Genomic DNA, 13,172 nt, shown 5'->3' on the forward strand with positions numbered 1-13,172 from the left:
TAATTTTAAAGGCTTTAGGCTCAGTGTTTGTGGTAGAACTTCTCAAAGACCATAATTGCATGGCAGGGAGAATATAAATCATCAGCTTCTTGGAAAATGCATGCAGAGCCTGTAATTTAATCAGCCTCTCAATGTTTGTTCTTTGAGTATCTTCATTTTGGTGTGCACCAGTAAGCCACAGGAGAGATTTTTTTTTATGGATTATCTGCCCAGACACTGATAAGTTATGGGCTTCCCTTGTTCTTGGGAAAGTTGAACTGAATGATTAGAGGCAGCAATGAAACTTAATTCTTTGTCTTTCATAAGCTGTTTTCAAACATTGATTTCTTTAGCAGTGGGGCACAGCTGAACTAAATTCTCTCTTGCATTTCTCTGCCTTCCACTCAATGCTTCCACAAATTCCTGCTCCCGATGAATGTAGAGATGCAGGACTGACAGAGGAGGCCTGCTCCAGGCCCCCAGCAGGAGGCTGTTGTACATGAAGACTTTGAAATCCAAATTCACTTTCTGTGAACAGCCACAGGGAGCCGTATATCTCACTAGGAGATTCATAAGTATTGCCAGCGAGTTGCTTCTTGTCCCGTCAGTCAGCTTAACCCAAAAACATCCCTTTTGGTCTAGTTTAGACATTGCCCTCAGACCACAGACCCTTCCTGCTTAGATTGCTAGCCAGGCCACTATATGTAGGGAGTTGAAGTTTACCCTGCTGTGTGCAGGTCAACATAGGCCTCATCTCAGTGAACTCTGAGAAAGATATCTTCAACACTTGGTTTCTTAGCTGCCTATCCGTAAATGCCATGCATCTCCCAGCACTTGGTCAGACAACTTTCAAACAGCACAGAAGGCACTGGAGCACAGTGGCTGACTTCTGCTGGGGACCTGGAAGCAGTGCAAGTCCGAGAGGCTGCATTGTGTGCCCATCGGCACAATCTGCCCCGAGCTTCACTTCTGGAGCACTGCTGAGGAGTCATCAGAGGCCAGAGTGAGGGCAAGGGCTGTCAGTCTGCCAGGGCTCCAGACAGAAGCCAGCTTTATCCGTGGACAACGTGGTTTTGTGGAATAAACCCAGCATTGTCTGTAAGGCTTAATTTTTCCACTGTGGTTTCACTTCACCTGGTTATGACAAATGCTGAGGAACCTCACCTTGTTCTAATTAAAATACTACCATCCAGCCCCCGTGCAGCATATTTTGATAACCCAGCATCAGATCAGTAGAAGAGAATTTACTCATCTCAGACTGGCGGGGCAGTGCATGGGTTATGAGGGAGTCTGTCAGGATATTAGCCAGTTGAGATGTTTAGTGGGTGTGAAGAGAAGGCAGTCCTGTTCCTGATGCAAAGTAAAATGTTCCCTTTCCTGAATGAGAGCACAAGCAGGCTTGATCTTTCATTTAATGTGCGTGTATATTAGAATATAGAATTATACGTACATCCCTACCACACCTCCACCCCCACACAAGATGTACATATGCATTCAGGAACATGGAGACCTTCCTGGTGAGTCATGGTATTTGTGCTGTCTCTATCCCAGGCAGATGCATCGTTTAATTCCTTTTATCAAGTGCCATCATGAAAGTTTACCATTTTCTTTTTGTAGCTCTGTTCCCTCGGGAGGCAGTTCAGAGCCTCCCTGCTCTGATAGTTAAATTTCCCTCTAGATTCCAGCTTCAAATAATTCACAGTCAGTTTATGCTCTTTGTTTGCAAGCCAAAGATTCTCTTTAGCCTAAATGGTGCCTGTCCCTCTCTGGTACTTTCCCTCTGATGTTTACAGTCTGATTTCCCAAAGGAAACAAAGCTCATGCAGTCATGCTGTCTGGCTGGCAGTCCCAGCCATCTTCAACTCATTTGTAACTTGCTGGCCAATTTCAAATAGTGCTGGCAGGGGAGCAGGGGTTACAAACACATGCAGTCCCTCCAAGTTTGGTGATAGTTGTTGATTGATACAAAACAGACTCAGCATCACACTGCCACTGGGGAGAAGGCAGCAATAACTCAGCCCCTGCTGCACAGTCAGAGACCTTGGCTCCTGCTTGCCCAGTCTAACAGACCTGAGAGAAAGCTGGGTGGGTATTGCTGGCAGGAGGGGGTAGGCCTTGCTCAAGAATACAGGATGGAGGGATTACGTGGTTTAAGGCATTAATCTGTAAGATTAATTAGTTCATAGAATGCTTAGTTATAGAGGGCAGTCGTGATGTAAACGCGCAGGGATATCGATGTATTCCAGGGAAGGGAGAAACAGATCATGAGGAAAACCTTGTCTCAGCGTACTTCCTGCCTGTGATGGGTGACCAGCACGTCTACATCACTCATCTCAGTTCAGCCCTCAGCACAGGACATAAGTGGTACATAGGTCTCCTGCTGGCCCCTCTACACAGGGGCACATTTCACGCAGTGAGACAGAGAGGATAATTGAGATGATTGTTCCATTGCATATCCGCTAGCTGGGTCCATGGGCCATGAGACTCGTAATCTGTCAGACTTCTGGGTGCAAATCAACCTTCAGGCACTCGATCAAAGGTGCCCTCTCAGCTTATCACCTTGCTTTGGCTTCACTTTTAAGCTACAGGCCCCCAGTCCACAGCACAGAGGTCTTGTCATGACCAAAGTCAGCATTTTCAGAGCAAATGCATCCCTGTGGCCACTGTGAAGAGGTGCTGCTGATCCATTGCTGAGGGAGATGTGCTCAGATAAGTGCTAGGGAGGCTTTCTGTTTTGCCCAGTTCTGTCTGGCCCGAAGCTCTCTGAGACCGCGATCTGACTGCACATTTGATGTGTGTCTCTGTAACTAATGTGACACCTATCTCGTATGGTACCAGGGTACGTTTTTTAAACAAATGGCGTATTGAAGCACAAGCCTAAAACTCCAGTGGCATTTCCTTTCATATTTCAGTGTACATTGGTTTACTTACATGGATTAAGCAGATGGGAGAAAGACAGAAATCAGCTTGCCTACTGAAGACGCCCTTCTGAAGGGCTGAAGGTGACCTACCAGTTGTGGAGCTTTCTGGTGCTGTCATCGCCTTCCTTGCTGAGTGTGCCATTACCAAACTTTACCAGTTTAGGCCAGGAAGCATTTAATGTCCTAATGGGTTTGACTGATGTAGTGGTTACATAATATGTAATGAGGGGGACCCATGGAACAGCTTGCTGTCAAGAAATCCTTTGCATTAGCTGCGAAGTGTGGTGGCCCTCTGGAAGTTCCTTCTTGGAGTTTACTGGACGCAAGTTAAGAGTAGCACTCCAGCTGCTCAGTGCCAGAGGATATTTGACTCGGCGTCTAGGTGTGGCATTATCCACACTGCAAGAACTGCAAAATCTGATGTCCCTGTAAGGCAGGCAGGTTTTCTTTTCCTAGTTTGGAGAGGTGAGGCACAGAGGAAGTGAGTGATTTCTTTCAGAGATTTAACAGGGAGCCTGGGGCAGTTTGGGGACCTGAAACCAGGAGGCAGAAACTGCATGGGGTTCTTTCTTCCTCCTGCTGAGCACTTCAGCTGGTGTGCAGCTGCTTTGTGTTTCTGGAGCGGTAAGAAGCAGGAAGAAGGTAACCCATATATCTGTGCCTGTCTCTTACCTACATATCAGTTAGTCCCTGTAATTTTACCTAAAACAGCAGCTGACAGAACTGTGCTAAATGATATTATTGAAGGCAATAGAAGTATCATTTAATAATGAATAGATAATGCCCAAATGAATGTGGCTTGTACAGGAAAGAGAGTATGAACTCATATTGCATATTAGTAAGATAAGAATGAATAAAATGCACCATAATATGTGAGTAATGACCTCATATTTAACCCAGAGAAGAGAATATGCTGCAGCAGCAGCACTCTTTGAGTAAGTAAAAGCTCCTGGTACAAAGAAGGCCGGGGGAGCCCTGGCTAGAAATCCTACTCTCATACCTGCAAAGTCTAATGCAGGTGAGCACAATCCCCTGCCCTTGCTCAGACAAGAGCCCGGAGGTGGTGTCACCCGGTTGTGTGCCCAGGTGCCTCTGCCTCCTGGTAACTGCCACCCAGCAGCACATCGTTCCCTGGGAGCACAAGCGTTGGCGGCACCTGAGATCTGCTAGGTGGAGGGACTGGTTTGATGTGGGGGTCAAGTGTGGGACAGCGTGGCTTGGCCTGTCCTTCACAGAGTTCCCTCCAGGCACTGTCATATGCCTGCAGTGCCTCCGTGACTAAGGTGACACAGAAGAAATGCAGGCTCCTGGCATCTGTAAGGGAGGCTGGCACCATCAAGGGAAAGTCAGGTGGCATTTCTGCCAAAAACCAAGTCCACGGGGGAGGAGAGGCACAATGCTGCTAGCACCAGAAAGTTGTTGAGGCCACCATATAGTACAGGCAGCGCTGTGAATCAAGAAACAGGGGCTGCAGCTTGAAGTGTCCAGGTGTTGTTGTTTTCTGCACTGCCCTTTGGTAGAAGACAGTAGAGAGAGAGCAGCAGTGAGCCCTGACTTCATTTTAATCCACTTGTCGGTCACCTTTAATGAGACACACTGAGATCAGAGGTCTGTTGTGTGAACGCAGTCACTGTTAGGGCTGTGTGACAGAAGGAGGGGTGAGATACCTCAGGATTTCAGCCAGTGCCTGAGCTGGCTGGATCTCAGATTGCTGCACTGAAGGCTGGAGTGCTGAGCTGTGAGAAAGAGGGTTTCCATCTTCTCGTGTCCAGTTCAGCAGGAACACTGGCCATCACTTTAGAGAGCCTATAATAGGCTTTCCAAGGACTATGTCCAGGCAAGTAAGGAATTCTTTGAGCTTTTCAGGGAAAAGCCACCTCTCATCTCTCCGTATAAAAACTCTCCCCTTTGCATTTAACTACCATTTCATGAGGTAGAAAAAGAGCATATGCTGCGTTAACATCCTAAGCACAGAGATTGGTGTGACTGACTTTCTCACATTTCAATACAAGTGTCAGAAGAAGGAGTCACAGCAGGAGGCAAAATTACTCTGGCTCCCTTGTCCTGCACCCCGATGGAGTGTGTGTATTATATATAGTAAGTTACCTCCAATTCCTTTTAGGTTAGGATTTTAAACAAGAAGATCGATTTTAGCGATATTCAGTCCCGGTGTGGTTCCAGAGATAACATCAAACATTCTGCGGGGGGAGGAAATGTAAGTAGCACAGACAGCCTGTGAGCAGGCATCTCCACTGTGGTGACCCACCTTGCACAGCCAGCCCCCCCCCCCCCCCCCCCCATCTCCCTTCCTCTGAGCGCTATTTTCCTTCTTACTGCTGTTTCACATGTGAGTCTGGTCTGGTAGCCATGTGAGCCCTGTGTTTGCAGTGGTGGCCTTCTGATCTTCCTCTACAGAGCACTACACGTTTCCAGGACTTGGCCAGGAAAAGAAAATTAAAAAGTTTGGTTATCTCTAAATCCCCAAGGATGCTGTCAGTAAAAGTCTAGTGTGAGCCAAAATGGTTCAGTGCCTTTCATACGAGTGGCCTGAGAAAGTCTTTTCCAAAAAGACACTCTAGCTCACAGTTGGACATCCTCCAGCATGTCAGTCCTTCCTCAGCTAACCTTGTCGGTTACGTACAGTCATCAGAGAGAGAGAAAAGAAAGAAAACATGAGGACAAAGAAAGCTCAGAGAATGGGCGTGATCAGTTAGCGTGCTGCGTGCTAATACTGCAGCATTATTGCAGTATAACCAGCTGAGGTTGCTCAGGGTGCGATCCAGCAGTCACACTGGAATAGCATAAGGAGGATTTGAGCTACCTCCTCAGATAGAAGAGCAAACCAGTGGCATTGCAGTCACCTTTGAGCTCCTGCGTGGCCTGGCCTGGAAGGGCTGCAGCTTCTTAAGGCCTGCTAACACAGCCACACCTGGGAGCAAAGTAGGAGCCTTGCTGTAGCTGTTCCCAAGCTGGGTTCAGTGCAGCCACAGCAGTGCAGGGCACAGTGCTGCAGAAGGACGGAGGGTGCCTGTGTTGCTGCCTGGCTGAGCAGTGCAGTGCCACTACTCCCGGTGACTGAGCACCAGCTCAGGTGCAGCTGCAGGAGTCGCATTTGTAGATTCACCAGGCTCTCTGCAGCAGATTGAGCTGAAATGCATACTCTGTTTAGCTGGAGAAAAATATGAAACAGATGGCCAAGAAAAAAGCAGTCACCAAAATATTCCTAGTTGTCAGGATGCATGTTCAAAACCAGAACCAAACAGGGCAGATCCTGCTGCATGCAGGGCTTTGGAGCATCTGCCCTGAAAGGAGGCTCAGGAACATTTTAAAAAGAACCTACAAACTGACCTGCTTCATCCTCCTCTTCATTTTGCTAATAGAAAAGCTTAACCCAGCTCTGTGATTTTCCTAGGTGGAAAGGAATCTTGCTGTATTAATCCAGGTGTTTCCTCCTTTGTGGCACGGTCTGTTTTCTACTAACCATCTCTCCTTTTCCCAGGGGCTTATAGGGGCCTGGGCTCTTCCTCTGCAGGCCTTGGCTCTTTATTTATTCTATTCTTTTCATTCTTGTAATCTGTGTTTGTGTGTGCTTTTGACAGGTACAGATCGTAACCAAGAAGATTGACTTGAGTCATGTGACTTCCAAGTGTGGCTCGCTCAAGAACATCCATCACAAGCCAGGTAACATAGGAATTTATGGGATGTGGGACAAAGGAAAGAATAATACTGTATGTGAAAGAAAAAACATGGATGATACCATTCTCTTTTATAGTCCAAAAGAAAATAAATACACTTAGGTAATACAAATAATGTTCTACTTAACTAAATGTATAAAGACAAATATCTGGGACCACCTACTTCAGAGATGAGATTAAAAAAAATAATGCAGAAGGATTCTGCTGGGACTTGATGTCAGTTTGATAAAATACCGATATGCAGACTGAAGTTGGCAAAATACTTAAGCATGTGCCTAAATCCTATGAAAATCAATAGGACTGCAGCACACGCTTGCAGCTTGAATATGTGTTGAAGATTTTATATTTTACTTAAACGTGCAGTGTTTTAGAATCATAGAATGGTTTGGGTTGGAAGGTACCTTAAAATCATTTAATTCCAACCCCCCTGCCATGGGCATGGACACCTCCCACCAGCTCAGGTTGCCCAAAGCCCCATCCAACCTGGCCTTGAGCACTTCCAGGGATGTGGCATTTACAGCTTCTCTGGGCAGCTTGTGCCAGTGCCCCACCACCCTCATAGTAAAGAATTTCTGTTTTTCCATGTTATTCTGTGCTTCTCTGAAATCATTAGATCCCAACTAAAAGGGAACTAATCTGAATGCACCCATGTGCATTATGTCAGACTTTCTCCTGAGCCATTCCACTCTTTATTTCCTTTTTCTGTGTAGGAGGTGGGCGTGTGAAAATTGAGAGCGTGAAACTGGATTTCAAAGAGAAAGCTCAGGCTAAAGTTGGTTCACTTGAAAATGCCCACCATGTACCTGGCGGTGGTAATGTCAAGGTAAGGGGACAGCCCTCAGGGAAAAGGCTACCACTCTGCCCTGGCCCAAATTCTGTGGTGAAATTACCAATTTCCAGAGCTGTGAATTCAGTGGTGGCTCTAAGCTGAGTAGGAAATGTTTGTTCTGCATCGAGCCCATTCACATGCCATTTGCTCCCTCTGGAATTTGGAATGATCAAGCTCACATCCACATCTAAGATAAATTTGAACCTTACAGTGAAACCTTCTGTAGTTTGTGCACTGGCTTTCCATCTAAAGAAAAACCTTGCTTAGGACTGCTGTATAGAACAGGCATGATATAATATTTTATAGTGTGGATATCCCAGAGGATCAGGACTGCTGTGTGAAACATGAGGAAAACATCTTGAAAGTAAGATCACCCCCACAAGCATGTGAAAACACAAATTTCAGAAACAAATCACAGTGCCCATAAAATGTCTATTAAATTCATACAGCTAAGAACAGTGGTATTGCTCATTAGACCATCCATGAGAGACAGAAATAGTAAGAGAGGATGTAACATAGTGAGCCAGTTATGCATTAAACAAGGTAAAAAAATCTTCAGTTTCAGTCCTTCTAGGGACTGAAGAAGCTTCAATCCTTTTAAGAGTTCTTAAAAATAAACAAAAGCAGACCCAAATGATAATCTATAATGAGAAAATGTTGTGAATATATAACACATTAAATTCTTTGCTTTCCTGGAACAGATTGACAGCCAGAAACTAAACTTCAGAGAGCACGCTAAAGCCCGTGTTGATCACGGGGCTGAGATCATCACGCAGTCACCAGGCAGGTCCAGCGTGGCTTCACCACGCAGACTCAGCAACGTCTCATCCTCTGGAAGCATCAACCTGCTTGAATCGCCCCAGCTTGCTACCCTCGCTGAAGATGTCACGGCAGCCCTTGCTAAGCAGGGCTTATGAATTTGCTCATTTTGCATTGTATGAAGTAATAATATTTAGGCATGAGCTCTTGGCAAGAATGGGCTCAGAGCAGGTGTTACATTCATTCTTTACCATGTCTAAAACTAAGTCACATCCCAAGACTTGTAGTTATCATACAGTTAAAAAAAAAAACAAAAAGAAAAAAAAAGAAAAAAATAATTAAATAGATGCAGAAATTGGCCTGATCTCCATTTACAACAGGAAGACACTGGCTTTATATGGGTATACAACTGCAGTATGTTACATTGGACAATTATTGTTGCTCTGCTCTGTCTTGCATGGAGTACCGTACTATGATAAAATGCATTTTTACCTTTCATGTGCCTGAAGGCCATCCACCTCTTTCTAAAGAGCCTTGTTAATATCCCAAGTTGCTCATTTTGCTGTTCTGTTGATAGATGGGGGAAAAAGAAAAAAAAGTTGCCCATTGTAAGTTATTACAGGTTAGATTAAGAGTCTGCTTACCAGAAGGAAGGGCATATAGAGAAATTCAAGTTTAATTAAAAAAAAAAAGTGTTATTTTGTATAAATAAGTAGAACAAAAGTTGAATTAAGTTATTAACTTTTTTTTTTTTTTTGGACCTGGGTAATTATGTCAGTGTATAGCTGAAAAGCCAATAAATTATTTAACTAATAACTAAAACTAGTAGTTGAAAACATTTGAACAATGCTTGGGGAAGTGACGTAAAAAAGCTACTGAAAGCAAGCACTTCCACCCCAATGGACTTGTGTCTGATTAGAAAGTTGGTTAAGCGGCTAGATTTGTGTACGCACCACCAGTTTCACATCCTTTCCATCTGTTTAATACAGTATTATAGATATATATATTTCTCTGTGGTCATTTGTGATACGCCCTCCTCATATACTTGAATATTCTACTTTATTCACAGTATCTGTGTCTCTTGCACCCTTTGGTGTTGCAATTTTAGGTATGTAAAAGTAGATGTTAGCAGGGTTTTTTTTCCCTCTTCATAAAAATACATTTTGAAATGATGAAAACTTTTAGCATGAAGTTGCTTTCTGTAACAACTAAAAGCCGTGACCCTGTTTTAGTGCCAGATGCAAGTCTTTTCTGTGATGCTAGAAAAATGATTCCTTCCCTCTTCCCCTCCCTTCTTTTTTTTCCACAAAGTTACGATTTTTGTGGGGTCCAGAAGTTTGTAAAACGGTCTCCAAAGATGGTTGGGTTTGGATTCTGGATTTTTTAAAAATCCAAAATAGTTTGGCTTTTTTTTTTTTAACTCCTGTAGTAACAGTGAATGTTAGATTTATTTATTTTTTTCTTTTGCTAAAGTTGAAACACAAAAACAAGTGTTAAGGTGTTGTTTCCACTCCTTCAGTGATGTCTTATGTATACACTCAGGCACTCAGATAACAGTGATAAGCATAACAGAGATGCTTGTAAATTATAGTACATGAATAAAAAAATTGAGCTCCCTAAACTGGGTTGCCATAGTGATTAATCAATAAATAGGGCATCTTAAAATCTGAGCAAAGTGGGATTATATTGACTATAAAAAGTATAAGAAAAAGTGTGCATAAAATATAAAGGGCAGAGATATATAAACATCCAATCTAATGGAGTTACGTGCGAGAACTCCAACGCTGTCTTATGGACACTAAGAGAACACTGAAGGTAATATGGTAGTATTACTCATCAGCAGATAATAATCTGCTGATACTATATGTACAGTAGACATTATGAAATGACCAGTTTACATTCTTGCAGATTGATCTTTTCCTTTTGAAATCTCTTAACTAAACTTTGCACTGTCAGTTGAGCTATATTTGATACATGTATTAGGTTAACATTGTGTGTTGGAAGCTTCTGATCTGTTCTTTTTCTTCCTTAATTTGTATGTGTGCGTGTGTGTTGGGGTTTGAACCAAAAAGACTCATAGAGAACATTTTTATGTCTGTGGAGAAGGATTCTAATAATTAATAGCACAGGATTCCAAATAATTCAGGTAGTAAATGCACAGTTACTAAGCAGTAAATCTTCAGTGGACCAAATGAGGATTTTGGCTAAGCTGTCACAGCAGTACAAAGACAAAACAAAGTTATTAAATCTCTATAAACTTTACTGAAAATGAACTCCTAACAGCCACACACATGACATTTCAGCTCTGCAAAAAGCTTTTTCACACTGTAAAGTACCTAATACTGTTGGTAAGTCAGCTGTTTTATACAAAGGACAGTGAGCTTGGAACCATGCTAAATGGGTTCTGATTTCTGCCTTGTATTTGTATAGAGTTAACTCTTGCATAGAATTAATTGTATGAATTCACATGGAAACAAGTCAAGAGAGGTGCTTTAAAAGCCTCTTCCCATTTTTTCCAGGAGAGCAAAAGACAGAAGAAGAAGAACAAGGAAAACACATCAAACAGTATTTATATCACATTGCTGTGATCACACGATATAAATTAGCCTTGCAGTGTTTTTTTTTATGCCTTTTGCAAATGTGGGTGAGAGAGTCTATGGTACTACTGAACCTCAGCTTCTCTGAAGCTGAACACCAGCTAGTGAGAACAGTGTTAACCTGTGACTCGTAGTTTTTTGCCTTTTTTTTTTAATTCTGCTTTTAAAATTGACATACTCTAGATAACAATGCTTAGATCATCCACCTATGAGTCCAAAGTTAGAGTGGTGTAACCCACCAAGTCATTTATTTCATGCATTAAAATGAGCTTTCTTGTCTTGATTCAGGCAAAGACCTCTGTAATCGTAATCATCCTTCCATAGAAAGAATCCTAGAATGCTGTGGAGTTAGATGAAGGTAAAAGAAATCAAGAGTTTTGTGCTGTTAAAAAAAAAAGTTATGTTACATGACTCTAGATGTTCACTGAAAAAGCTCATATTAATCTTAAATTCTCAAGAAGAGTGTTGGTTTAAAAAAATAATGTTTTGTAAATATGTAATGTCCACTAAAGAAGATAGAGCCAGCTTCCTGGAAACTGCATCCATTGTGTTTCTTTTTGCAGGCATGTTGAGCCAGCAGGTATGTTGGGTGTTTGAGACCTAACTTTGTAACAAAGCAGAGATTATCCAGATAAATGGAACAGTGAAACCTGTTTGGATGGCTAGGGGAGAGCCCCAAATTAATAGTCTGTGAAGTTGTAGAGACAAAAGGAGCTTCTGCCCCATCTGCAGAGTTCTGTTCCTATGTAACCACAAGCAGAAAGAAATCAAAGTTAAGCAAACCTCTGTCCAGCAACAGTAAAGGAAAAACTAATATTGATGAGGGTAATTTTGTGCCCACCAGGGCCATGTATATTTTCACTGTACAGCAGTAAATGGTATTATCCATTCAGTGTTATGCTAAGGTACAGTAGTAACCTCATCGTGACTGCTTACAAATAGATGTTTGCCTATATACACGACCCAAAGGGAGTCGAAAGGCAGCCTGTGTGCAACTACATGTGAGCAGCAGTTTTTGCCGTGCTGGACCAAACACCGTTTGAAACCCAAGCACCCATGCCCCTTCAAAGGCAGATGCCTTGAAGAGTAGAACACGTTTGCTATAAAAACCCAAGCAGGTAGAATCTAGCCTAGGTGTGTGTAGAGTTCACCCTCTCATCAGGTTGCTAAAGCAATTTCCGCTGCAACTCAAGCAATTCCCACTGCAGGAAGGTAAATTAGTTTCACACTTGGAAAAGTAAAGCATATAAAAGCCACTTCAACTTTAGCAAAGAGAAAAAGCCAACGAATAAACATGCTGTATGCTGGGATTTCAAGGAATACAGTCTGCTGTTACAAACCTGTGTTTTTTCTGATAATTCTAGAGCCTGTTACCATAAGAGGCATTTCTTGAATGGCTGGTGGTAGGTAGTTCATGTTTTTCAATCCAATTTGCAATTGTATTTGTTGCTGTATAGTGATTGTTTTGCAAAATAAAACCGCTTGTCATCTAATTGCTTGTGTTAGTTTCCACTGTTCGTGATGGAGTTCTTTGTGCATTTAACCCCTGCATGAAAAACCACTGCACACACCTGCTGGCGTGCTCTGCCAAGAGAGGCCAGAGCAGATTAAGTCATATTTTTCAGCCCTGTTATTGACAAAAGATCTGATTTTACTGCTAGCACCCTCATCTGCAGGGCTGTTATCTACCAGGTAAATACGTTATCTCATTGTGGGGCCCTAGCCTGGAGCAAGGTTCAGCACAACCACGTGTGGAGACAGTTACGCCCTTCTGACAGAGGACCGAGCCCACAGCTGCACCACTTTCCCCTTCTTGTCGTCACTCGGGCTGCCCTCAGAGCCGCGCCGAGGTGTCACCCATGGGCGCAGCCACGCTAGGGACCCCAGCCGCTGCCCTAAGATGGCGGATACCGGCCCCTTCCCTCAGCGCCAAAATGGCGCTCGGCTGCCTCGCGCCCGCTGGGGGGCGCGCGCGCTCGGGCGGGGCTATAGCGCGAGGCCGTTAACGGCCGCTGGGCGACCGTTGGGACGCTGAGGGGAGCCGCTGAGGGGATGGCGCTGACAGGGACAGGTGCTCGTGGTCTGGCTTGGAGAGACGGGTGAGCGCCGCTGTGGTCCGCTTGTGCTCCGCTCCCTGCAGCCTGCTGGCGCTGGGGTGGGTGGGAGGTAATGGGAGCAGCGGTTGGTGGGCATTTTGGGCTGCCCTGAAAGGTATTGAGGGAACGGCCCGAGGTACTTTGTTGCTCTGGGGCTGCTGATGGGGGTTTAAACCCTTGCCTCGGGTCGGTGTTGCAGGTGGAACGCTCCAGAACATGGGCCAGGACAGCTGTGTGTGTCTGTCCAGTTGCCTTCTCACCGTGGGGCTGTGGTATGGGGAAGCAGAAACCTCTCC

The 13,172-nt window shown here is 44.1% G+C and overlaps 2 protein-coding genes across 33 annotated transcripts in view; both read left to right on the forward strand.

Moving 5' to 3' along the window:
• Nucleotides 1–12,273, forward strand: part of MAP2 (microtubule associated protein 2) — a 197,945-nt gene extending 185,672 nt beyond the window's left edge. For 20 of the 32 annotated variants that reach the window (XM_048058262.2, XM_048058263.2, XM_048058264.2 and 17 more), the window contains 4 exons: nt 5,023–5,115; nt 6,500–6,581; nt 7,306–7,418; nt 8,126–12,273. In XM_048058262.2, the coding sequence (XP_047914219.2) occupies nt 5,023–5,115; nt 6,500–6,581; nt 7,306–7,418; nt 8,126–8,341 (504 nt within the window). In that variant the 3' untranslated portion in view covers nt 8,342–12,273. The remainder of the gene's footprint in view (nt 1–5,022; nt 5,116–6,499; nt 6,582–7,305; nt 7,419–8,125) is intronic. The other 12 variants (XM_048058268.2, XM_048058269.2, XM_048058270.2 and 9 more) reach the window with 1 other exon arrangement.
• Nucleotides 12,274–12,776: 503 nt separating this feature from the next.
• Nucleotides 12,777–13,172, forward strand: part of UNC80 (unc-80 homolog, NALCN channel complex subunit) — a 137,308-nt gene continuing 136,912 nt past the window's right edge. Inside the window, exon 1 of the mRNA XM_048058236.2 lies at nt 12,777–12,879. Coding sequence (XP_047914193.2) covers nt 12,833–12,879 — 47 coding nt within the window. The 5' untranslated portion in view covers nt 12,777–12,832. The remainder of the gene's footprint in view (nt 12,880–13,172) is intronic.

The sequence above is a fragment of the Anser cygnoides genome, chromosome 6, assembly GCF_040182565.1.
Source record: "Anser cygnoides isolate HZ-2024a breed goose chromosome 6, Taihu_goose_T2T_genome, whole genome shotgun sequence".
In the NCBI taxonomy this organism is placed as follows: domain Eukaryota; kingdom Metazoa; phylum Chordata; class Aves; order Anseriformes; family Anatidae; genus Anser; species Anser cygnoides.